Source organism: Melanotaenia boesemani, chromosome 13 (genome assembly GCF_017639745.1).
Source record: "Melanotaenia boesemani isolate fMelBoe1 chromosome 13, fMelBoe1.pri, whole genome shotgun sequence".
In the NCBI taxonomy this organism is placed as follows: domain Eukaryota; kingdom Metazoa; phylum Chordata; class Actinopteri; order Atheriniformes; family Melanotaeniidae; genus Melanotaenia; species Melanotaenia boesemani.
This window is the reverse complement of record NC_055694.1, coordinates 28,154,111-28,178,060: the sequence shown is the minus strand read 5'-3', so window position 1 is coordinate 28,178,060 and position 23,950 is coordinate 28,154,111. Positions and strand designations below refer to the sequence as shown.

The following is a 23,950-nucleotide window of genomic DNA, read 5'->3' as shown; positions in this document are numbered from 1 at the left end:
CCATGAATCATTTCTGTGCACAATCCTTTTTTTTCTTTATTTTTATTTGAACCGAATAACTGCCATAGCCTCTGGTTCGGTGAGAATCACAATGAACACTACATTGTTCAATAATGCTTTGGGTGAAAAACTAAAATGTAAAATAAATTCACACAATTTAGAGAACACATTTTGAACACAAACATCTCTTTTGGAAACAAATAATAAAAAAAAAAATAAAAAAAATATATATACTTTCACTTTTGCAGACGCCAGTTTGGTGGTTACTGTCCAGTCTTGTGGGCCAAAGAAACATTATATTAAAACAGAAAACAACCCAAATACAATACAGTCAAAGCTAATGAGTGACAGCTTAAAAAAAAAAAAAAAAAAAAAAAAAAAAAGTTTATAAAATGCTGATTTGGTCTGTCAGTGAGTAAGAGTAGATCGGTGCTGCCATTCCTTGCAAAACAGAAATAATAATAATAATAATAATAATATAAAAAAAAAAAACTGTAAAAAACAACAAAAATTATTCAATTTATATATAGGGAACTGTTTGCAAATAAGCTACTTTCTATAAAAGAAAGAAAAAAAACAAAAAAGATACAAGAAAATACCAGCCACCAAAGCGACATCTATAGTTAAACATACCAATGGAGAACATATGAGGCTACCTTACACACAGGTAATAGCAAATATTTAACTGTACATGTACAGCAACATGTGTCCAATCATGTCTAAAAGGCTGTACAAATTTACACTAGCTACCTCAGTATAACTACATGAAAAACGATGGATTTTCTGGTCATCTTAAAAGCTTTTACCTTAAAACAAGTCAAACATTTCAGCCACACTGTCAAGCTCAGTGGCTAAAATCAATGTTAATAACTCCTTAAGTCAATGTAATAAAGAAGGCAAAACTTTTTTTTTTAACTTCAGTCTTATCACCTTCCCTTCCTTCCTTCTCACGTAGGAAGAAACAATCTTAACTGTTCACAGATCTTTGAATCAATACAGGCTAGTTCTGCCTTTAGATATCGCTCAATGGCTTGTTTTGAGTCGTCTCCTCTTCACTGCCTTAGTCGCCCAGTACAGCTGCAGTGTCCTTTAATTCGGAAGAGGCAGATTTGTTGGTGTGGATGAAATCTGAAATACCTCCCAAACTGAATCTTTTTTTAAAGTTTTAAATCAGTCAGACTTGCTGTTTGCCCAGCTGGGCTCCATCTCTCCCACTTCTTGCGGATGATGGTACAAACTTGGGAATTATGATGGGAAGAGCATCTCTTCCCTTAGGGGCCTGTCTTCCTGAGCCTTCTGATGTTCCGAAGCCATTCTCTACATGTGCTCCTAACTCCTCGTCGTCATCATCATCATCATCATTATCTTCGTCGTCGTCGTCATCATCATCGTCGTCGTCATCGTCATCATCATCATCATCATCAGACATGTCATCTAGATCTGAAACTATCTTGGTGGTTGCTTTTGGCTTAGACCCAGTAAGCTGCTGGTTGCCATGGAGATCTACCTCGCCCACTGGTTTCTTGTTATCCTCCTGCTGCTCTTCCTCCTCACTGTCAGAGTCAATGGAAATTGGCTCAGAAAGGTCTAGAGGCATTTTCTGTGGTAAGGTGCTTCTGAGTGTCTTGGTTTGGTCTGTGTTGGCTTTACTGGGGTTGGGAACAGACAAAGTCATTTTTGAACCTTCCAAGTTACTGGTTAGCTTTCGAGTCACCCCCCCATTAGCAGCTACAAGCTCCTTGTGTCTCTGGAGAGCCTGCTCTGACACTCCCATATGTGTCTTCGATGTCCGCCTTTTGCCATGTCTACCCTCAAACACACCATCCTCGACAAACAGCTCATGACTCAGTTTGCCAAGCTCGTGCATGCTGAACCCCAGCAACACTTTGGCATGCTGGTTCTCACATTCCTGTACACATTTTCTCCTATTAGCAACAAAGTGGCTGGAGATGTCAGACTTCCACAGCCAAAGACTGGACGCTAGCTTCTCCACCTCCTGTTGTGTTGGATATGGCGCTCGATTGAAATACTGCGTCAGAAAAGCTTTCCTGGACTCGTAAGACTGGTTCTCCTGTCCTTTGGGGTCGAGCGCTAGAACTACAGGTTCATCAGGGTTTTCTACAAATGTAAAGGGACCGCTGAGATCCCGAGGATGGGCCCTTTCCCCAGGGGGTCCTGGCCTCCTTCGTTTTGGAGCGCTAGTGTCAGTGCTATCAAAGCTGGCCCGTTTCAGAACGCTACTCTGAGACTGACTGACCCGAGAAGAATGAGCTGCCCGGCTGTCCTGCCCATTTTGAGGCTTCCCTACACCTCGACAGTGCACCAGGTGTAGAGTGATAGTAGAGGCAGTCATGTTGCTTGTATAAACCCCCAAGCAGTGAATACATTTGTAAGTGAGTTTCTTTTCTACCGGGTGGACTGTCTGGATCACCTGGTGCCTCTCTCTGAGATGGTGGGCCAGGGAGTCTGAGATTGGGCCTTTGAGGATGGAGAAACAAAGAGGACACAGTGTTTTGCCCACGTCCCTCTTATAGGGCACGGATGCCTGTGGGGCACTCTTGACAGGTGCAACGTCTGGGGGCCCTGAAGGTGTTTTGGGTGGGTGCTGAGGCAATAACCTCTTGCCTGATATTAAAGACGCAGACAGTGTTGATGACAAAGTAGTGGCATTATTTTGAGCGTGAAAGGCCACAGACTCCTCAGGAGCGTCTCTCATGTTGTATGTAGTGACAATGAGCTGAACATTTTTTGGGTTTCCCTGCTGCAGAGTGAGGTCAAAAGTCAAAGGAGAGTCTGTGCGGGGACCCACCCTCTCCTCTGGGTGTGACAACCGCATGTGAGCCACCATCTTCTCGACGTCGTTGAATGTTGCGCGGCAGTGTGGACAGGAGAGACCATGGATCAACATGTGGTTTAACAGGGTGTCACTGGGGAGATAACGGTTGCAGTAGAGACACTTACTGGTGAAATTGTGGATCTTCATGATGTAGTTTGCCACAGCAGGCACCTTTTCTGCTTTGTGCTCCTTCTCAAAATGAGAACTATAAACGTTCTCTGGGAAGAGTTCATTGCAAATCGTACAGATTTTCCATTTTTGGGTGTAGGATGTGCCAAGGACAGAGGAACTCCCTTTCTTTGCCGTAACAGAGGCTACAGTGGTAGCCGCTGCCTGAACACGTGAACCCAGAGGGTTGGATTTGAGTGAAGAAGAAGCACCAGCCATAAGTGGGCTCCGCAGGTTACTGCCAGAAACAAGCTGCTTTGCTGCATGCGACTGCTGAGGCACAGAAACCTGGGCATTCCCTGGGAGATTAAGTCTAACCTGCTGGTTACCCACAGAGAACGGCTGAGTGGTCCCTGCCTTTAATCCCATTGAGTCATGTTTGATTCCAGACAGAAGATTGTGAGAGTTGAAGCTGGTCTTTGATGCAATGACAGCTCGACTAAGCTGCTGGGAGGCAGGAGACCTTGTAGTGGCCATTACCGCCCCTTTAGGGCCCATCCCAATGATCGTCTTGTCTCCTTGAGTTTTGGGAGGGAACATGATGATGGGTTTGGGTCGGGGGACTATCACACTGGTGTGCCCAATCATTGCAGTAACCTGGTAGCCAATCCTCTCGTGGTCCTCTATGACATGCTGGACAAGTGCCTCGTAGGTCCGGGGAACAAACAGACACTTCTTGCAGTGAATCTGGTTGCTGTTAACACTATTTATGTTGTTACTTTCCGTCTTTCCTGCTGTGCCACCATTATGAGCATTTGTCTTCTCACCAGGTTTTGCAATGTAGGGATGGGCCACTTGCTGAAAGTGTTCCCGGTAAATGTGCTTTCGCACCACATTGTACAAAGGGTCCCTGTAGGTGCACTTCTTGCAGTAATACACTGCCTGCTCCACGCTGTCCCCAATCCTCTTTAGCAGGCCATCCTTCATCATGAGGCCACCAGCACCCCCTGCCATACTACCGTGGCCCTGCCGCGCAGTGTTGTTAGGCATGTGGAAAAGTTTAATATGCGTTTCCAGAGTCTTTTTGTTGCCATTGAAAGTACAGTAAGGGCAGTTGAGCAGAATGTTGTTCTCGAAGTCTTCACTGTGAACATTGCGAAAGTGGCTCTTGTATGCTGAGAAGTACTTGGATGAAAAGAGACAGCCAGAACAGCAGAAAGGCTTTGACCTGTAGTCCTGGAGACGGAGGAGGAAAAGGTTTGATAAGAAATTATTCCATCTCTATCTATACACAGTTATGTTACCACAATGTAAGCGTAACTCACAAAGATACAAAAATAAATGCATGTCCTTTAACATGTAAAATAGGGGGGATATTTAGGAGTGTACATCTATATGTGTCACACACCTGGACTTTAGTGTGCGATGGTTCCCACATGCAGACATCTTCCCAGCTTGTGTGCTTTATGTACACTTCTGGAGGAGTAAAGTCTTGATAGTCCTAATAAACAAAGAATGCAAAATGAATACATGGTTGGGTGTAAGGAATATAGTTGCACACATCCACAGACATAGTGTACCACTACCCCAAGTGGGTTTCAGGTAAAACTCATGGCTCCTCCCCCATAGCTGGATTTATACTTGCGCTGCATCTGTCAGGTAAGGCGTCACGGCTGTAGATTCTTTGTAGATCCGCAGAGGCTTGACCTGACATGCATGCCTGCTGCATGGTTACGCAGAAGTGCTCCATGTGATTGATCAATTTGTGATTATGTGTTTCTGTATCTTCTCGCTGAATTTATGCAGTAACTGCCATTTTTTAAATATACATTTATAATTATTCATTTGCTTCCACGAACTCTTGAAGACACTTTACCATGTCAGTTGTTTTAAAACAGGAAATGCCTGCTAGAACTGAAATGAACCATCAAAAGAACGCTGCCCTGTGGAGTTTACCAGTCAATACCCACCCTACTGTCACCTTCAGATTAGAAAAAGAAACAGCAGCATGACACCATAACCCTATGCTCAAGTGCAAGAGAACATTTCACCAGAGTCAGCTATGTCGGCTTTACCACATGCAAACGCCACACTAGCATAAATCCAACTTTATACTGTTTACATATATAAAAACCTAATTTGTTTCTATACAGGGCTGCACGGTGGTGTGGTGGTTAGCACCGCAGCGTCATAGCAAGAAGGTCGTTGGGTTGTACACTCCAAAAAAAGTGGCCTTTCTATGGAGTTTGCATGTTCTCCCTGTGTATGTGCGGGTTCTCTCCGGGTCCTCTGAGTTCCTTCCACTATTTAACAGACATACATGTTAGGTTAACTCTCTGGGCTAGCCTTGGATGGACTGGCAACCAGTCCAGGATGTAACCTAGAGATGGAGTAAGTCAAGCTTTCTAAACCACTGAATCAATATGAAGCAATTGTCTTGAAACAGTTCAGTGTTATAAAGTTAAATATAAAGCATTTAACACATTAACATATGGTGACATCGCTGGCTAACTTCTAACGTGGCATCTGCATGGAAAATAAATGTGTCAAGAAACAGTAAAGCACAGTTATGTGTAACAATAATGGTTCTCTGTGCATCCTGAAATCCGAGTGTTTTTTCTTTAAAATATCTTAATATAATTGTGTTATAGTGTGATTAAGCCAACATCAAATGCTGTATATAACGGATTGTGTTTGCTTTTGCAAGTTTCCCTCACTCTCTCGCTCACAACACAGACTATCACACACTAATATTCACACATTCACTACACACAAATATGTTAACCTAACCTTTATATGTGTGTGTGTGTGTGTATTTAAGAGTGTATGTAAGATGTATGTAAATCAATGTGCATGTCTACGTGCCAACATAAGGGTATTAATGTATGTCAGCAGATGTAATGAAACACTAATCTTACCTAAATCTCACTTTCCATGTTTGTTAATCAATGAATCAATATCAATATGCATGCAGAAAGTCCTCCTCTCATAAACCCACAAGGTTTCGATGGACTGTGCCCGTTTATAAGCACTAAGTTATTGATAACCCCGCCCTGAATTCAGAACTGGTGAATGGTCAGCAATAGGTGACACAAGGGTGTGACGTCATGAAGCATTTGGAAAGTCACGTGACTTGTCGCACGGCAAAGCGAGGCACAGAGGCATCTGCAAGGACAGTTCCGCTTTGAAAGATCGATGCAAAGTCGAGCAGCAAGCAGTACAGAAAATTAATGGATGGATGGCTTCTGTACATGCACACCAGAGATGTTCAGGTGGATGTATAGACAATTCAGTCAGGTTTCGTTCTGCAGCTGCTGTTCACTGAAGCGCTTCACAGTGGAAGACTTTCTGCAAGGTAAATGCCCTCACAGCTGGAAATGTGAGGGATAGAATGGGCTCAATATTATGTCATAAAGATTTTGCAGTTGTAAATTAATGTTTGCAAATAATTTCAGAGTTTGCATTTGTAAATCAAGCTTGTCACCCTGTTAAAACAAAAAAAAATCAAGTTTGCAAATGTGCAAAAAAGGATTTGCATGGTTGTAAAAAAGATTTGTACTGAAAAAAAGAAAAAAAGAAAAAAAAAGAAAGAAAAAGATTGCTATTAGTGACAGACAACGCACTAACATAAACCAATATTATTCAGTCCGAGACTCCAGCAGCAGGTGCTTCGGACAATCTTTATCTCTGAAAACCACCACTTTCTCCACCACCCGGTCGCTTTCCTCCAGCTGGCCTCCATGCAGAGCTGTAGCTATTTCAAAGGTGCTTGGATTCTGGTAGTTGCTGTTGCATTAGCAACAGATGTACTCGCACCTTTGTTCATGTTGAAAATCTACTCCCCTTTAAGAGTCTGCAGCAGTGCAGGAGGGCGGGAAGCCGTCTGCTCTCCGATTGAATAGTTTGATTTGTCACCATCCAATCAGATAGAAGTGTAAAGATAAGGACAAAATTCGTAACTTCAGAGTCTCGCACACAGTTTGTGCTTTGCATCTGAACAGGGTTTTCACAAAACTACTTTTTTTCCACAAATACAACAACAACAAATACAAATCTTTTTTACAACCATGCAGATCCTTTTCTGCACATTTGCAAACTTGAATTTTTCAGGCAGATTGTTTTTACAGGGTGACAAGCTTGATTTACAGATGCAAACTGAAATTATTTGCAAACATTAATTTACAACTGCAAAATCTTTATGACATAATATTGAGCCCATAGGATGGCCATTAAACAAAACGTGAAGCCAATGGTACAAATAGCGGTCAGTGTTTCCCATACTATTATTCCCATACTCCGGTGTTGTGCCGAGAACGTCATGTCCATCACGGGAACATGCAGCTGAATCTACAGTCACTGCAGTAACTTCTGAGTTGTATTATGGCTTAAAACTGATGCAATATTCTTTGTAAATTTTATTAATGTCAACACATTATCTAAGATCTGAACTGTAAGAATATTTAGAATGACTCCACTAGATGAAACAGTCTTCATCAGGATATTTAAAAGTTTAACTGTTTTCTGTGCTGAGCGTTTTTTTTTTTTGTTTGTTTTTTATTCTTTTTTAATCATTGCCTTTCGGTCATTTATGGAAGACTGGTCTGCGATGAAGTTTAGAAATGCCATGTGACTTTACATCAGCATGATATTTAAAGCTATTTTGTCAATATGTCATACTTCCACTGTAATGCTGTAACTGGTTCCCAGTTAAGGCCGATTGATGCTTGACGCAGAAGATGGATACGCAGACGGACGGATAGTTTCATCCGTCTCCTCCGTTGGTTGCGTGTATAATTTGGTCTGTCTTCAGGGAGCTTAGCTATCCGTCACTTGAATGCAGAAGAAGGAGCAATACCGCCGGAAATTGCGGAAAAGTGCTGAGCAGAATAGCTGACATGCAACCAGCGAAAGAAACAAACCAGAGAAGAAGAGGAGGATCAGGAAGGGAACAAAAAAGCAAAGGAAGAATGAAGACGAGGACAACAACTGTAGAAATTGTGCAAGCTTTTGAAGGGAGGATATGCAAATGTTTAGGGCGTGTTGGGCGGTTAGAAAAAACTTCATATGGCCGCACTGCCGCCGCCAAACGCCGTCTGAAACTGACGTCAGCTTACGAATGAATTCCTAGCACAGCCCATTAGTGGAGGAAATGACAACCATGGCAATGCAAAAGACACAAGGAAGTATGAGAACGGCGATGTATGACAACATTTTAAAAAGACTATTTACACACGTAAGGGAGCATAAATGGACCTTTACAGGTACAGAGTTTATGAATTTAACAAGGTTGATGGGATTTACACTGTTTATTAAGCCTGTATCTAAGTTATACATATGAAACTGAAGAGTCAAAACAGACTAATTGTTATTTGTTGATGGATGGATGTGGGTCGTTGTCGACACCTCACAGCGTTTGCATATTCTCGTCCCACATCAGTCGGCAACTTGCATCAGTGTATGAATGACAGAACGAATAAAGGAAAACTCTGGTTTTGAATGATGAATGCACACCAAAGCTGCGTTTACCAAAGGAAACAAAAAAGTTTAACTGGATGTGTACAACAGATTTGATGACATGCTAGATTCTAAAATGTGTCTCTGCTTTCTCTGTGAGACAGTGAGTAGGCTGAGTTTTCTCTTCTTTGGTTTTACTGCACAGCTTTCTACTGTCTTTAGAGATCATCCAATGTTAGAGCCAATTCTAGTGTTCGCATATAACCTTACTGTGGATTTAAAAACACTTCTTTGTAGTTCTCATGCTCATTTAAATGAAAAAACTTTTTTTTTGTAAATCTGCTAAACATTTCATGTGACAAAATTTCCCTGCTTATGCCTGGGGTTTAATGAAATCTGGAAAACTGGATGCTGACTTATGTAAAGTCTCTTTTTTTTAAATCCAGAGAGCATCTTCCCATTACATTAGGGGTGAGATAATGAGAATGAGAGCATGCAGTCAATGTGGGTAACCACAATACATTATGTGCTACAGTATGTGAAGCTAGTTTAAATATTTAAATATGAATGTTTTATTTACATTCATGCTGCAGTATTAGGGACATTATTGCTGAATCATTGCTTTATGCATAGAAATCTCAGTTCCCTTGAATGTTCACTACCACTATACATCTAAAAAAAGAACGAGACCTCGAAATGTAAAACCGTTAATCTAAAAGAAACTCGAGGTGAATCCATGAAGTCAAAGATAAAGTATAGCATGCCTTCACAAATATGAAAACATCAAACTCTGAGCGTGCTCACCTCTAGGTGATCTCTGCAGAACTCCAGGCCAATGTCTCCCAGGACCTTCTTGACATTCTTCCTGGCTTTCCGTAAACTGCTGAGGTTATTGACAGGGAGCTGGAACATTCTGTCGACCTGAAAAGAGAAGACAAACAGAGCATCCTATCAGCAGGTGTGAGGCTGAATCCTGCAGCTTAAAACTAGTCTGGAAATGGTTTGAACCGTTTGTCTAAAACGTTCCACTTGTTTACTAAACCTACAATAGCTAAAGGCAAACTTCTGTTAAAAAGGCTCTTCAGACTTAACATTTAACTAACCATTAATGATCTTTCAGCATGCACGGATGTTTGTTTTAATGAATTAAGACATCATATTGACAAGTGGTTATTTTGCTATAAATTGCCCAGATTTCATGTCCCCTTTACTCAGGAAATACCATTAAGAAATGACAAAACAGGCATTCTTCCACAGAAAAACATTTCATAGTTGTTGGAGTAGCTGTGTTATTTATTGAGTGTCAAAAAGTAAGATTAAACCAGGAGCCATGCAACAAAAGTGGCTAAAAATAATTCAGTCATTACCATTAAAAGTTATATTTTATGCATAACCATTTACACCCAAAATCAGCTATTTGGTGCAGATAAAAGAAGTTAACAGTGTTCCCTCAGCAGAAGGTCCCTGGTTTATGGCACCATGTCACACACCAGCAACTTGATATCAATACACCGGCCATTATGAATGAGCACCGTGGCTGATTCAAAGAAACACAAGAGGACATTATTAAAGGAAGACAAAAATGGACAGAGTAAGAAATAAGACAAGAGTTAACATTGGACTGACTTTTACTGCATGGAGAGTGCTCAGAGAACAGGTAGGACGCAAGATGGATGTCATATTGGCCATCATTAGGGGTGCCTGATTGAGCTTCTTTAAAAGGTCAGAACGACGTAAATTAATGTGTCCCGGACAACATTAAAGGATCACCAACTCACTCCAGCAAAGTTACTTCAGCAGAGCAGTTACTGTTTTACAAACTCTGATTCAGCATAAAATCCCCTGAATTTAAAACATTAATTATACCGGTCTTTGCTTAGCATAGGTGAGCATCTACTAAGCTCAACTATTACAAGACTTTATACTCATGTCCTGTTTGCTGCTAGGGCTGGGCGATATGAACTAAATCTTATATCTTGATATTTTTTACCTGAATCACGATACACGATATATATCTCAGTATATTTATTTATTTATTGTCAAGTAACCAAAGAGACAATTCTAATTTACAGCCTTTAGTGCTAAATATACTTTTATTAAGGATCAGCAGCACATGTGCATTAAAACAGCTGACTGAAATTAAAGTACCTTTATATTAAATTAAATGCTCCTAAAACAAAATAAATTAAAAATACTTTTCAATGACCATAATAAAAATACTACTGTGCAAAATGCAAAAGATGCTTTTAACTCAAAACAAGCTATCTCGATATGAACGATATTCCCTCCTTCTATACTGCGTCTGATAAAGTCTCGATATATTTGAAAATCTCAATATATTGCCCAGCCCTATTTGCTGCCCACCACAGCTGAAGCTTTGGCTTTAAGTTTTTTTTAATATAAAGTGGGAAACTGAGATGTAATCACAAGCTGCCCCTTGAAATGCAGACAAAAATGTACACCAGGTGTAAACTGTCTGCATGATCTCCCCAGTATCTCCAGTGCAGACATGTGTGTTATATCAGAAAAGTATTAGATCAATTAGTGATTGTAAATTAGTTGAGTTTCAGCATGCATGCCTTTACAGACACCTGACTTCTAGCCACATGCCAACTGTGTTCCTGCACCTGACTACTGTTAACAGGCTAAAGTAGTTGTAGAGTTATGGATCTTTTTTGTTTTTTTATCTATTATTATTTCAGCTGAGCCGTTTGTTTCTCTTTTACACATATGCATGGAAAAAAAAACAAACAAAATAAAAAGCATATATGGCATTTACACACTCGTGCATTGCTCCATGAAATCTTCATGTGATGCTCCACAAATGTCCACAAATTTCACTCTAGATTATTTGCTTAGGTTTTTTTTAGTAAGCTCCCTGGGATCATTTGCTGAAGATTACAGAATGACAGCATGTGTGAATGTCATAGTCTGAGTCTTTCAGAACATTTACCACAAGAAAGTGAAAATGCAGGTAAGAGTTGCTGTTTCATGCACTTTTCAGGTGACCTGCATGTTCCTTTCAACTTGTCACTATAGTGGAAATATGCAAAAATACTACATTACTAATAAAACAAATTTGAAAAAGTAACTGGCTCATTTGTCATTTTCACCCCAGTAAACTCAAAGAATTCACAGCTGTGAGTGTCTCTTCAGTACAGATTTTTTGGCTGTGAGGTGCACATATTAACAGCAACCATGAAGAAGGTCCAGACTAAACTAGCATTCTCCAGAAAATTTCCAATGTTTATTTGTTAAAAACAATGGTTTCTTGGCGATAATTGCCACCATCTCACTGGCAGGTGCTATAAACATGCAATAATGAGCAGCAATGGTTTTTGGACAGCAAAGCTAAACGTGAAAATATTTGTTTACAAAAGATCTTAACACAGCTTGATTTTAACAGTAAATCCTCACCTACTAAAGGTTAGATAAAAAATTATCAAATAACCAGATTTTTTTAAGGCAGCTAACTGAAATATTATGTCATCGAAGTAAACCTCTCTCTGCAGTTATGCTGGAACAGGCCTGCAGCTAACGCACCGTTCAAACGGTACACCTGTCATGCTACTGCTCATATCCATTTACTGTGTTTTTTTTAGATAAAGCTGATGTTTGTCAAATGAAGTAAATATTTAATTTCCTTGCCAAAGCAGCAGGTCCAATGCACCTATATTTAAAGCTCCACTTAGGAAGGTCAAAGGTCACTTATGCACAATGATTTAACGGCAACAGCATTATACCAAACAACTGTGAACACCTCAGCTTGTTTTGCTTTCTAGAAACAGAGAAGAGGGATGTGGACGCCAGCTGCTTTGCTGTCCTGCCGACCTCCTGTACATCTGTATGTTGGGAGAGAGAGAAAGACACAGACTGTTGCCCACTTCCTCTCTGTGCCTCTTTTTTCTGCTTTCCTCCCTCACTTGTAGATGGCGCTAGAGAGGACTTCCATTATGTAAGCCTCCCTATATTCTGCCTGCCCCTTTTTCTCCCTGCCTTGCAATACCATCACAGAATGGCGCCTCCTATTGAGTAAGCAGCAGCCCCTACAATATGTCTGCAGTGGAGGGGGAGGGAGGAGAGGAGAGGAGAGAAGGGAGTGATGTTGGAAGGGAGGAAAAGGAGGGACAGAAGGAGTGAGAGAGATCAGGGGAGGGTGGGAGGGTGAGAGGATGAGGTGGAGAGGGTGAGGGTGAGAGAGCTGGGAGGAAAAGGAGGGGGAGTGTGGAAGGAGCAAGAGGGGAGAGAACCGATTGAGCGACAGAAGTGGAGGGGGGAAGGGACGGGATGGGATGGGGAGGCAGGGAGGTTGGACAGACTGGCTCAGAGGAGAGGGAAGGGAGGGTGGGTGAGGTAAGGCAGGGGGAGAGAGATAAAATGGAAGAGGGTGAGAGAAAGAGGGGGCGATGGATAAGAGGGGAGGGGAGTAGAGAAAGGAAAAAAAGCCAAGGAGAGGCTGAGTAGGAGGGAAGGGAGGGAGAGAAGGAAGAGAAAAGGGAGGAAATACAAGAGGAGGCTGCTCTGCTGAGAGTTGCTGGCAGAAAACTGGTTTCCCCTTCTTCAAAAACCAAGAGGCCTTCAATCCTCCAGCTACAGATTTCCTCATACTCACTCAATTTTCCAGCAGGACATGATGAGCAATGTTCTGACTGACTGCTCAGTTTACACTTCCTCCGTGTGTGAATGTTTACTTAGGACACAAGCTCCTGGTGGCATCCATATACACAGTGATAGAGGAAAAAGTTTGAGATGCTTTAAATGCAAAGGAGTTAGTTTTACCTCCCTCCAGGGTCAACACCTGTCTGTAGCCCTTAGCACTTCAGCTGAGTTGCTGTCTGTGTAAGAGACTGTGTGTGGTTGACAGTGAAGAGCATTGTCAAAACCTCAATCTCCTTGCCCCTGGATCAAACATCAGCTATGAGTACATCTTAACCCAGATGTCACCTGGCTGAACTCTTCTCCAAAATCTTCTCAATATAAAACTATGTTTTCATCCACATAGCTAGACTCTCAATAGTGAGAGCCATTCTCATACTGAAGACATTAACTGGCCATATCTGTGTTGCTGGTTGAGATGTTCAACAAATTTAGCAGTGGACATTAAAATATGCAGCCAGCCTCCGTGAATCTGATCGCTGACCAACATCTGGTAGGATCCAGATCGATAGCTTTAGCAGAGATCAGCTGCCACCGACAAAGAATAAGGGGGGCATACTGCGCTGAGTTAGCATGCTAAGCTTGCCAACTCGCACCACCAACAAGGGTTGTTTAAAACTAACGTCCCCACCTTTCTCAATACTTACCCATACACAATATCTGCGTTGAGACTCTTATCAACAAATTACTGTATATTTCAGTTATGCTCGTCACCATTTACTCAGAAACATTAGCCTAATCCATAGCCAAGTTACCTTTGCTGTCGTTCACCGCCACCCATCACAACAGCGCAGGTAGCCACAGTTAACAGCCAACTATCCAACAGTGAAGGCTATGTCCAACATTATGACATCTAAGTTTACCTGCTTTCACATCCAGTTCTCCCGTCTGAGTGAAATATGTCACACCAGGATGACTGAGGCGATTTATGGACACTTCTCACTTGCTCGGATATCTCGATAATATCCTCTCAGGTGGCTTGAGAGGGACAGCAAGTCACCCCGCCGTCGATCTACCCTCCAAACCTGTGTGTACCTCGCCGACAAGGGCTATCCTCTTCCCTCTGGTCGGCAAAGGGGAACAGAAAGCGAGCTTCATCAGACAAATAAACCCTCCATTCCCTGGAGTGGTGAGAGTGGACACATGGGCTATTGTTAAGAGCATCTACCGGCGCACATTCCCTTGTAGATAAATTACCTAACTCTGCTTATAATTTCCTGGCAACGGATATTGCTATGCCCATTCTCTTGACAGACAATACACATCCAGCCTGGAAACTGCCCTATCCAAAATGGCGCAAATAAAAAGAGCGGAAGTGACATCTACTTGATTAGCATAAATAATATCATTGTGAGACCCTCGTAAGCCCGCCTCATTAAAACTCCTGATTGGTTTGTCAATCAATTTGGCCAATTAAGCTAATGTATGTATAACATTTGTCTACCTTTCTCGTCCATTAAAACCTGAAATTGGCTTTCATTTCTGTGTCTGAGTCAGAGGGGTAAACAACTCAGCGCAGTAGTTACTAAGACTATCCGACAGCGGGCGTCCTTCTGTGGTGAGTTTTTGCATTTCATGCGCATGTGCGGTATGGCTACATCTGGCGTTCGTCCCCTCCCCTGCAGAGAGTCGGATGTACACAGTGCCTCAGCACGCAGCTGAACGGTCGAGCCAACGCTTGGTGGCGCTCTAGTGAGTGGTGCGGCTAACTGCCCGGTACTACCAAAGCGACCGGGACTACTTTCCTATAGTGTACCAGTGGAGGACCAGTCTCAGCTAAAACAGCGTCCCAGTGAGAATCTGCATTTCCACGATTTGAGGTGGTAGAAGTTTTCCTACAACTAGTGTTCCTCCACGGGAAACTCCGATATTTATGCACCGTCGTTTCCCTGCTGATCATGTCTTCGTCGTGATACTTTGTCACCTGAGGACTGTTAAGATCTTAGTTTTAAAGTTAATTGAGATCACGCAGCATAGTATGTGCATAAATAAACGGCCTGTGCCAACACACTATCAAGGTTTAATAAATAGAATATATTTAATATTTGATGATGATGAGAAACACTTTATTCAGACATCTTAAACATAGAAAACAATTAAGACACCACATAAATGTCTGAAAAGGAGTGGGGAGAAGCCAAAGCTTATTTAGCCCACTTTGTGTCCTAAAGAGAAAAACAAGAAAGTTAGTTAGTAAATCACAACTTAAGTCATATACAAGTTTATCCTTAACTAAAAGCACCCAGAGAGCGCAGACCTCGGCCAAGCCATAGGGTCACTCACCTGAGAAAATCCCCCAAAAAGCCCTACAGCCCACTCAGTTATCAATCCCCTGAGAACTCTTATACTACAAGCTAAGATCACTATCTTCATCATCATGAGAATATATACCATATCTTACTTAAAATCATTGACCCTGGAAACATACCCTTAAGCACTAAGATAAAGCAAATGGCAATAATAGTCTAAGTTGTTGAAGAAATCCACATTTTCTCTAATGGCGGCAGCCTGGGTCAGCTCTAACTTTTATTTATTTATGACAATGATGCTGGGCATTATCTGTTGAGTCAGAAGCTGTAATGGTGTAATTTCCCTGAGGACTCTCCAAAGGGATTAATAAAGTATTTCTATTCTAATGGCAAAATTATCCCCATTGTCCAATAGTAAAGAAACTTTTAAAAAATTCCTGCATCCAGGTGTTGATCCAAATCACCCCCAAAACTATGTAACTTATCCCTTATTTAGTTTTTGACATTTCCTTTAATTTTAACTCATAATCAGTCTGTAAATTTTTGAGTTATGTTGATAACAGACAGGCAAACCAACCCCACCGATAACATAACATCCACCTTGGCAGGGGTAATAAACATCTTATTTTGCTGCGTGAGTCTCCCGTGAACTGGGACTAGTGGTTTTGATCATAATCATCCAGAACAGGATTGGCATTGTCCTTGCACACGATTTTTATGAAAAGGGTTAAATTCTTCCAAAGCGTTGGCTTGAATACAAAAAAAGGGACAGGAACAAAACACAGCAAGCAATACAAACAATTTATTTTGACACAAATAACAAGGGAGACCCATTTGACATCTTTGTTAAAGCAGAGTCCAGCCAGCTGCGTTGGGAATGATCGATGTGCTTATCCTGCAAGTCATTAAAGAGGATGATGGGAATTTAAAGCACTATAATCCTTCACGATTCTGAGAGAATTATTTTACATCATTTTATTGATAATGGGGATAGACGTCTCGCCTTGCCATCTACCGTCATGACGCTATGAGACCACAGGGAAGGGCAGCTTTTTTCTCTCCTCATTACTATTCTGATACAACTTCTGAACAAAGACGGTGACATGAACGCTGAGAGAAAAGCTACGAGATTGCAGGATGACATGGAGCACATTGCTATTCACGTTGTGGCGAAGAGTGTGAGTAGTCCTTTCGCAAATGATAAAATTTCATTCCCTCCCAGTTTGGACTCTCCATAAAGTCGATCCACAAAGGTAATTGGTACCTGTGGTGTGGAAAAAGAGAAAATGGTTTTTCAGAGGATTTACAGGTTTAGGATAAAAGTAGGATTGACTTAAATAACACTGAAAAACACCTATTTTCCCCATAAAGGAAATAAAATGTCTTTATGTGACAGATCAGTGGTCTAATTTGGTTTTAGTCCAGAAAAATCTATGCAATTCCCTCTTGGGGGTATTGATTTCAACCACATTAACATTTTACAGTGATTTCCAAGACATTTACACCTATAAGTGATGTCAAAAAGCAGAATTTTCAACAAAGCTGTTAAACAAAGGCCCAATTCAGTGTTATGGCAGGGTGTGTGCCATGAACAGAAACAATTTATCTAGAAAAAAAAAAGAAAAAAGTCGTACTTCTCCGATTGTATAGTTGAGTTGTCTGGCTCGGACAATCATCTCCATCTGAAAGACGTACCCTTTTGACACACACCGCTCCACCAGACTCTCCAACACATTTTTCTTGTACAGTCTGAAATAAGTGGAAAACAATGCAGCAAGGTATTAGAAAGCACAGCCCCGTACACACATAATAACAAAAAATAAATGAATCAGTGGCATTTAAATCCCCAATACTTACCTGAAGCTACCTGTAAGGTCTGACGCTCCCGGTCTCAACAACACTTGAGTCAAAAAGTTTGCCCCCCGACTGGGAAGACAAAGACACAAAAGAAAATTAAATCAGGGATATAATCTAGAGAGAAAGCATTCTTAACTAGCTGCTACCTGATGAGTTTCCTGCGCAGATCCCAACCGTATACACCTCCATTGCCACGGTATCGAGTACCAGACACAAGATCGTAATTACCTTCCTTCTGTTTTCTGATGAAGAAAAAAATGACCAAAACTTAACATACATCAACCATACTTATTTCACTGTGCATATGAGCAGAAAAATAGTCCAAAGGGAAATTAATAAAAACATTCAAAGGACACTTACTTAATAAATTCAGGGATAAACTTGGGCTGAAAATGAAAAAAAATAAAAAAAGAGAGAAATCAAATATAAAGCTGTACAAATCTACTTAACGACCCTGTTACATTTAAAAAGTTCATGGGTGCAAAAAAAAAAAGGCATCTTCAATTTGATTAACTGATCACCTTGAGGTTGTTCTGAAATTTAACAAGTGCTACTCACATGGTGAGAAAGATCTGCATCCATAATAATGATGAAGTTCCCAGTCGCGTGCTTCATGCCATGGATGTAGGCAGTACCTTTGAATGAAAACAGAACAGTCATTTACTGGTAAAACTTATAAAGCTAAAACACTAATTTTCCTAGTTTCCATCTTACCTAGACCTAATTTTTTCGCCCTTGGTCGTAGAAGCTGAAATGCAAAAATTTCACAACATAAGCATGGGATAAATTTTATTGCCAACAGTATTTTGCAACAGCCTTGAATCGTCTCTCATCTCTCGATGCATTGCCAGGAAAACAGCAATTTGTAGAAATATGTGTAAATGTAAACATCTCTTATTAGGCAAAATAAGTTTCTACATTTTCTACAAAAAACTACATTGAAAGTCAATATTTGATATAAGCACATTTGTTCTTTATGACAGGCTGAATCTTCTTAGAGCTGGGATATGTTTGCTGTGAACGCAGGCGTACACGTCAGTGTTTGTTTATGTACCTGCTGCAAACGACTGAATCATGGTGCAGCAAAAACGCTCAATACTGGAGGTCCTGCTAGAGAGAGTACACAGCACCTGGACTTTGAAATGGTGAAAAGGTCATCAACCCCCAAAGCACGTCCAGTTTGTTGCCTGCTGTTAAGGCGTGTGTGTATCACTGTGCAACGAACAAGAAAAATCATACAGATGCCGGAAGTTGGGGACAAGGTCCCAAAGACAGTCTTCAGAACAATCCGCCATTGTGTTTACCTCGGACCTGTTGTGTTCATGCTTTTGTTCGCATGAGCGCAGCTAGCGTTCATGTCAATATTGCAACTCACACACGTTGGCACATTACTTCAGGTCAACGTGAGCGGCCTACGTGTCAACGAACGCTAGGACGCGTTGCTAACAGCGAGTATATCCCAGCTCTTAGACACATTTTTTAGTCATTCCTGGAAGTAGTCCTCAGGAACAGTTCTCCGGGCTTCTTGAAGGACTTTTCAAAGCTCTTCTTTGGACATATCTGCCTTTTGTTTTGTTCTTTGTCATGATGACTGTTTCAATCATTTGAAGTCTGAGTTCTGGGGAGGATTCATCACTCCAGTTGTCAGTCATTTTCAGTCCAGTCTTTGTGTTATATGGCATACTTTAGCCTTTTCTCCCAGTTTCCTTTCCTTAAGAATGGCCTCTTGACAGGCACCCTTGATGGAGACTTTAAGGCTTTAGTGAACAGTAGATGGATCAACTGAAAGTCCAGATGATTTTCTCCAGTCCTGTGTCAAGTCTTTGTTGGATCTTATCTTTTGTAAGGAAATCACTTTCAGATACTGCTCAACTGCTCTATTTAGTGTTTTTTTCCCCCTTTATTCTCCATTTGTCCAGTTTCTTTAATGTTTTTAAGGACATACAACACACAACATTGAGATATGCCAAGTTTTCAGCTAATTGGTTTTAAGGAAAGAAAGATCAATTACTGGTCTTGATGATGCAAACTACTTTCTATGTGTGTAAAACTGTGTTATCTTTTTCTGTTTTCGTAAATGCAACCACAGAAATAAGAACAAATGATGTGTCTTTGAAACAGGGAAGCAAATAAAGTCGCCTAGGTACAATTTAATAATTATTAATTGTCATGTTGTCTGTTATGTGTAGCTCAGTATTAACTGACTTAAACAAAAATACACGTTCCTCTGAAAATGGTGAGGAATGAAGACTGGGCTGCGAATAAGTAAAGAGGCAGACAACGCCAAAGGAAAACTTTGAAAGACCCCCAGAAAGCTGACAAATATTGCTCAAAACTACTTTAAACATTACAATAACGTCTGGATCAGTAAACAATCTAAAAAACAGAAAAATAACTCGAGACTTATTGAAAGTGCTTAAAGTTAATCGCTTGTATAACTGACGAACAATAATATGTCTATTTGGTGCTTTTCGACGAAACACACCCATTCGTACCGATTAACTTACTATTTTGTCCTCCCCATAAATTTTTTGCAACTGCTCTGCCAATTCCAATGTCCCATCTGGGCTCCCGTCATCGATGACTATAATTTCGTAGTTGTATCCACTGCAATATAAACAAAAGGGAAGCATTATGTTAAGTTCTGCTACTCATGTCTGACTTTCAGAAGAGTTAGGAACATTAAACACGGAGAAAAATTGCTATGACAACTAAATTAACCTTACCACAACATTCCTGTAAGCTATCGTTAAGAAGATAGTCAAGCTGCTAATTTTTGTTAGCTCCAACTAAGTGACAACTCATCACTGACTCGCTTTAACGTTAGCTAGCGCTAGTCGAGCAGATTTGCTGCCTTCCAGGAACTCACCTTTCCCCGAAATATTTCACCAGTAGCCATACTATCAGAGGCAGGTTTTCTCTTTCGTTGTAAGTGGGTAATAAAACTGAGTATTTGTCCCCATCGTTTCGGTTTAGTTGTGGAGTCTTTCGGCTGGTCATGGCGACGTGAAAGAGTTCTCACACTGCCCAAAGCCGAAAAGAGCGACACACAACTTCCGGTGTTGTGTCGAGACCGGTTTCCCGTCGAAACCTGTTCCCCTTGCAGCTTTGTGACCTGGACGTGTCCCCCCTGCTATAACCAACCAATTATGACTTAGAGGTATGAAAAATGTAGGGGTTGTTTATTAAAATGTATCAAGTATGTGCAGTATGAATTTCAGAGTTATGTGAACCCGTCTTCCTTCTAAACATATGGAAACTACTTCCGACAGTGAATTTCCGTCTACTAGGACGCGTTGTCCCTGACCCAGAGGCGGGGGGAAATTTTCACGATTTATTTATTGAAAATGTAACAAATTGGCAAATGATTAGCAAAATAATTAGTGAAAAGACTATGACAGTATTATTATATTTTATTTTAAAATTACACGTAATTTATGGAACAATCATTTTCATCTCAAACTCTTAAACCATTTTTTTTTTTTTTTTTTTGGCGTATTAGAGTTTTTTTTTATTGTTAGCGATATAAGTTTGTTGCGAATATAAACATAAATAAAGTCTTTATCAGACACCGGAATTTGATTATTCCACTAAAGGTAACTTTACAAAACCGTTTACAGGCTTGGAACTTGTTTTGTTCTAAATGAACACCACTGGAAACAATTTCATCTCCATCGTGGTTCCTACTCAGTCATACTGAAGATTGTCTTTTGCTTTATCTCACAAAGGCCTTATGATGTGATGTCAGTGTACCCTCTACCCTTTATTTATTTATTTGTTCTAGACTTTGTGGGTCTGCTCCTGTTCCCTCAGCCGGGCGATGACCCAGGGAGAATGATCACGAGCGGCGGAGGAGGAGTTTGCCGTTTAAATGGAGAAGATAACGCGATAAGTTTATTGTAAAACCAGGTCTGCACCAGCCTCTTAACGCCCCATTATTTGAGTCAGGTGTGCTGCAGTATGGACATACTGAAAACCTGCAGGACACTGGCTCAAGAGGTCCCAAGTTGGGGATGCCTGCTATGGCAATTCAGACACACACACACGCACCGTCTCACTCTGCGCAGGCAGGTGACCTACGTGTTTCTCATAACTGTCCCACATTTCTGTACAACAATAAACCAGAGTAGAACAATTAATCATTGTCAAAAAGAACTGAAATGTTTCTGCTTGATGAGTATATTTTCCATAAAATGTATTTTGCTCCAATATAGGTCGTAACAACATCTGCATACAGTACAGGCTATGTTCTTATAATAAACTTATCACGTTTTAACGTGATACGTTTCACGTTTTTACAATAAAGTTTCACGTTATAACGTGATATGGTCCGATTTTTTTTTATTTACGTGACAGCTCCACGCTTCCGTAACAACTCTCCAAATTACCTTCAGTTTATTTATCCATACTTCTCTCAGTTCAAATTTATTAATCATTTAATCAATTTAATTGAGCTATCAACCTAGGTCCAAATTGCATAATTTATATGGAGCTGTTATAGTCTGATGGCTGTAGGATGGAATGACTTTCAGTAGCTCCCTCCTGCACAGGGGGTGTAGCAACCTTACTCTGAAAGAGCTGCTTAGAGCCAGAAAAAAAGCTAGATTTGTTGCCTCGTCATGACGTACCCCTTTAAAATAAACAATTGATCAAATAAATAAATAAAGTCATTTGACCAAACTGTCTTTAGGCTCGAGACAGTGCCAGGTAGGCCAATCAGCTGCACCAGTGTAGCGCATCATGATTTATTTATTTATTTGTTGACAAGCAGGTCAGCCAGACTACATAGGGCCAAGGCCACCGGGAATGGTCTTGTTCCATCCAATACCGGGCCTGCTTCTCTCTTCCTCTCCTGTTTACGAATCACGACGGTTGTCGATGATCAGCTGATTGGCTTTTCTGCCGCAAGTCTCCTCTCTTGTTCCATTTGTTTATCATTCAGCTGAAAAGGAGAAAACCTGCGGTTCATGGTTCACACCAGCACATACAGAATTGTTCTGGGCAGAACCCTTCTGTAACAAAGTAGCTGACAGGTGGTAGAAAGCATTTATGCTTCAGATATGATTAATCAGATTAGAAGTTTCAACCATCCATCCATCCATCCATCCATGTACTCCAGCTTCCTCCCACCATCCAAAAACACTCCAAATTCTCCCTAGGTGTGAGTAAGTGTGAATGCTTGTTGTTCTGTGATGGACTGATGAACTGTCCAGGGTGTACCCTGCCTCACACCTGCTCAAATGCTGGGTTCCCTGCAACCCTTCTTTGGACAACGAGGTATAGATGGATGGACAATAGCATATGGAACAATGGTATGTTAACATAACACCAGGTTGTCCTCCAGGATTTGTTTAAACTGTGAGGGACTCGTCCTTATTACAATTAATAAACAGCTGACTGAGGAGCTCAGAAAGTACGAAAATGTATATGTCACATTTGGTATTTAAAGACACCGCCGACGTTTCACACTCCAGCTTCCCTGCGACCAGTAATGGACAAAGCGGGAGGATAGATGGATGGATGGATGGATGGATTTACAATTCTATATCCTGTTGCTAAGGATGCTCACTGCAATGCTTGTTTAGTCAAATAATTGAAGATTTTATTCATAAAAGATAAACAAATGAACATGTAGGTTAATTGAAGAAAACACAGGTCTAACAGTCTCTTCCTCATTTAAACATAAAATGCTCATTACCCAAACCCAATAAATCTGAAAATGTAATCACAACTTAGCAGTTAGAATTTGTAAAATATACATGAATAAAAAGATACAGCAAATACAACAAACATGTACAAATTATACACATAATAGACATTCTCACAGTATCATTAATACCATGGAACAAAAAGAAGCTTTCGTACCATGGACTATATATTTTCATTATCTTTGAGGAAGTTGAGGTTAAAATGAAAATTAAATATATAAAAAAGGACAAAAATGGCTAAAATGTTTGAATCTATGCAGTGCATAAGTAAATAAAAATAGTAATAAACGCTTTCAGTGCGAATGTGTTGCATAAGATGGCACTTAGCTTCCATTCTGTCAACTCATTAGTAAACATTTCAATCTCCACTAGATGGCTCCCTAATTTCTCCACAGTTCTTTAATGGTGAACTGTACAAAGAAAAACAAGGAGTGATTCTCCCGGTGTCATTTCATGTTCCTACATGTTGTTTGGTGAAGCTTTCACATCAGTCATCGTGCCAGATTTCCTCTATGGTGCCAGTTCTGGCTCAGTTCACAATGTCGTTGAACTCAAAAGTACACTGCAGTTGTTTGCTACAGATGTTTAATAGCGTACCACTGTTGCCAGTTTTAATGTTCAGTCAGGGCTGGTAGCCATAGTAAGGGTCATCTGGATAAAGAGAGACACAGTTAACAATTTAAAATACTATCACTTACTTTATTTAACAGTGTTGAAAAAGACACAGAACAAACAAAAATATTAACTTTCTATAATATAAAGTTAATATAAATAATATTTTAATTTAAATTCTAAGTTCAGCCTAAATCATTATAGCATGTCTAGTTTTCATATGGTTGCCTCAGACAGACCTGAATCCTCAGACTGGAATATATCCAGGCTGTGTGTCATCAGTAGGCCACTTTAAGGATCTCACCTGTTTGCTGTGGAACTCTTTGGCAGCCTCCACTGCTGTCACACACACCTGGAGGTCCAATCTCGCCAGGCTGCCCTGGAGGTCCAGGGATTCCTGGGGGTCCTGCCCTTCCATCATCTCCTTTAGGACCTGGGACTCCCAGCTTGGACTCACCTGAAGGACCTGC

General features: G+C 40.8%; 3 protein-coding genes across 5 annotated transcripts in view; all 3 read right to left on the bottom strand.

Moving 5' to 3' along the window:
* Window positions 1-23: 23 nt before the first annotated feature.
* On the bottom strand, window positions 24-14,335 carry adnpb (activity-dependent neuroprotector homeobox b). Of its 2 annotated transcripts, XM_042004798.1 has the most exons (5): window positions 14,252-14,335; window positions 13,918-14,117; window positions 9,203-9,319; window positions 4,353-4,445; window positions 24-4,180 (listed from the first exon to the last, which is right to left on the bottom strand). In XM_042004798.1, the coding sequence occupies exons 3-5, from the start codon at window positions 9,308-9,310 to the stop codon at window positions 1,175-1,177; spliced, it is 3,207 nt and encodes a 1,068-aa protein (XP_041860732.1). In that variant the 5' UTR covers window positions 9,311-9,319; window positions 13,918-14,117; window positions 14,252-14,335; the 3' UTR covers window positions 24-1,174. The 2 variants fall into 2 exon arrangements, with proteins under 2 accessions (XP_041860732.1, XP_041860731.1); XM_042004797.1 differs by having other exon boundaries at window positions 13,918-14,330.
* A 1,752-nt stretch (window positions 14,336-16,087) lies between these two features.
* dpm1 (dolichyl-phosphate mannosyltransferase subunit 1, catalytic) lies at window positions 16,088-20,234 on the bottom strand. The gene is made up of 9 exons (XM_042004814.1): window positions 20,030-20,234; window positions 19,668-19,767; window positions 17,875-17,908; window positions 17,719-17,795; window positions 17,521-17,546; window positions 17,307-17,402; window positions 17,161-17,229; window positions 16,938-17,052; window positions 16,088-16,567 (listed from the first exon to the last, which is right to left on the bottom strand). Exons 1-9 carry the CDS (start codon window positions 20,158-20,160, stop codon window positions 16,463-16,465), a joined length of 753 nt encoding a protein of 250 aa, XP_041860748.1. The 5' UTR covers window positions 20,161-20,234; the 3' UTR covers window positions 16,088-16,462.
* A 2,506-nt stretch (window positions 20,235-22,740) lies between these two features.
* The window catches only part of LOC121652166 (collagen alpha-1(XX) chain), a 63,447-nt gene continuing 62,237 nt past the window's right edge, over window positions 22,741-23,950 (bottom strand). For both annotated transcript variants that reach the window (XM_042004791.1, XM_042004792.1), the window contains 2 exons: window positions 23,785-23,946; window positions 22,741-23,519 (listed from right to left, as the gene is read on the bottom strand). In XM_042004791.1, coding sequence (XP_041860725.1) covers window positions 23,491-23,519; window positions 23,785-23,946 — 191 coding nt within the window. In that variant the 3' untranslated portion in view covers window positions 22,741-23,490. The remainder of the gene's footprint in view (window positions 23,520-23,784; window positions 23,947-23,950) is intronic.

Excerpts from the sequence above, each read along its gene's own strand:
- adnpb (XM_042004798.1), bottom strand. The coding sequence starts at position 9,310 with ATGTTCCAGCTCCCTGTCAATAACCTCAGCAGTTTACGGAAAGCCAGG. Across the intron at positions 4,446-9,202 it reads TCTGCAGAGATCACCTAGAG|GACTATCAAGACTTTACTCC; the intron begins GTGAGCACGCTC and ends TTTGTTTATTAG. Across the intron at positions 4,181-4,352 it reads CATCGCACACTAAAGTCCAG|GACTACAGGTCAAAGCCTTT; the intron begins GTGTGTGACACA and ends CTCCGTCTCCAG.
- dpm1 (XM_042004814.1), bottom strand. The coding sequence starts at position 20,160 with ATGACCAGCCGAAAGACTCCACAACTAAACCGAAACGATGGGGACAAA. Across the intron at positions 17,909-19,667 it reads TTTATGGGGAGGACAAAATA|CTTCTACGACCAAGGGCGAA; the intron begins GTAAGTTAATCG and ends TTTGCATTTCAG. Across the intron at positions 17,403-17,520 it reads TTTATCCCTGAATTTATTAA|AAAACAGAAGGAAGGTAATT; the intron begins GTAAGTGTCCTT and ends TTTCTTCATCAG.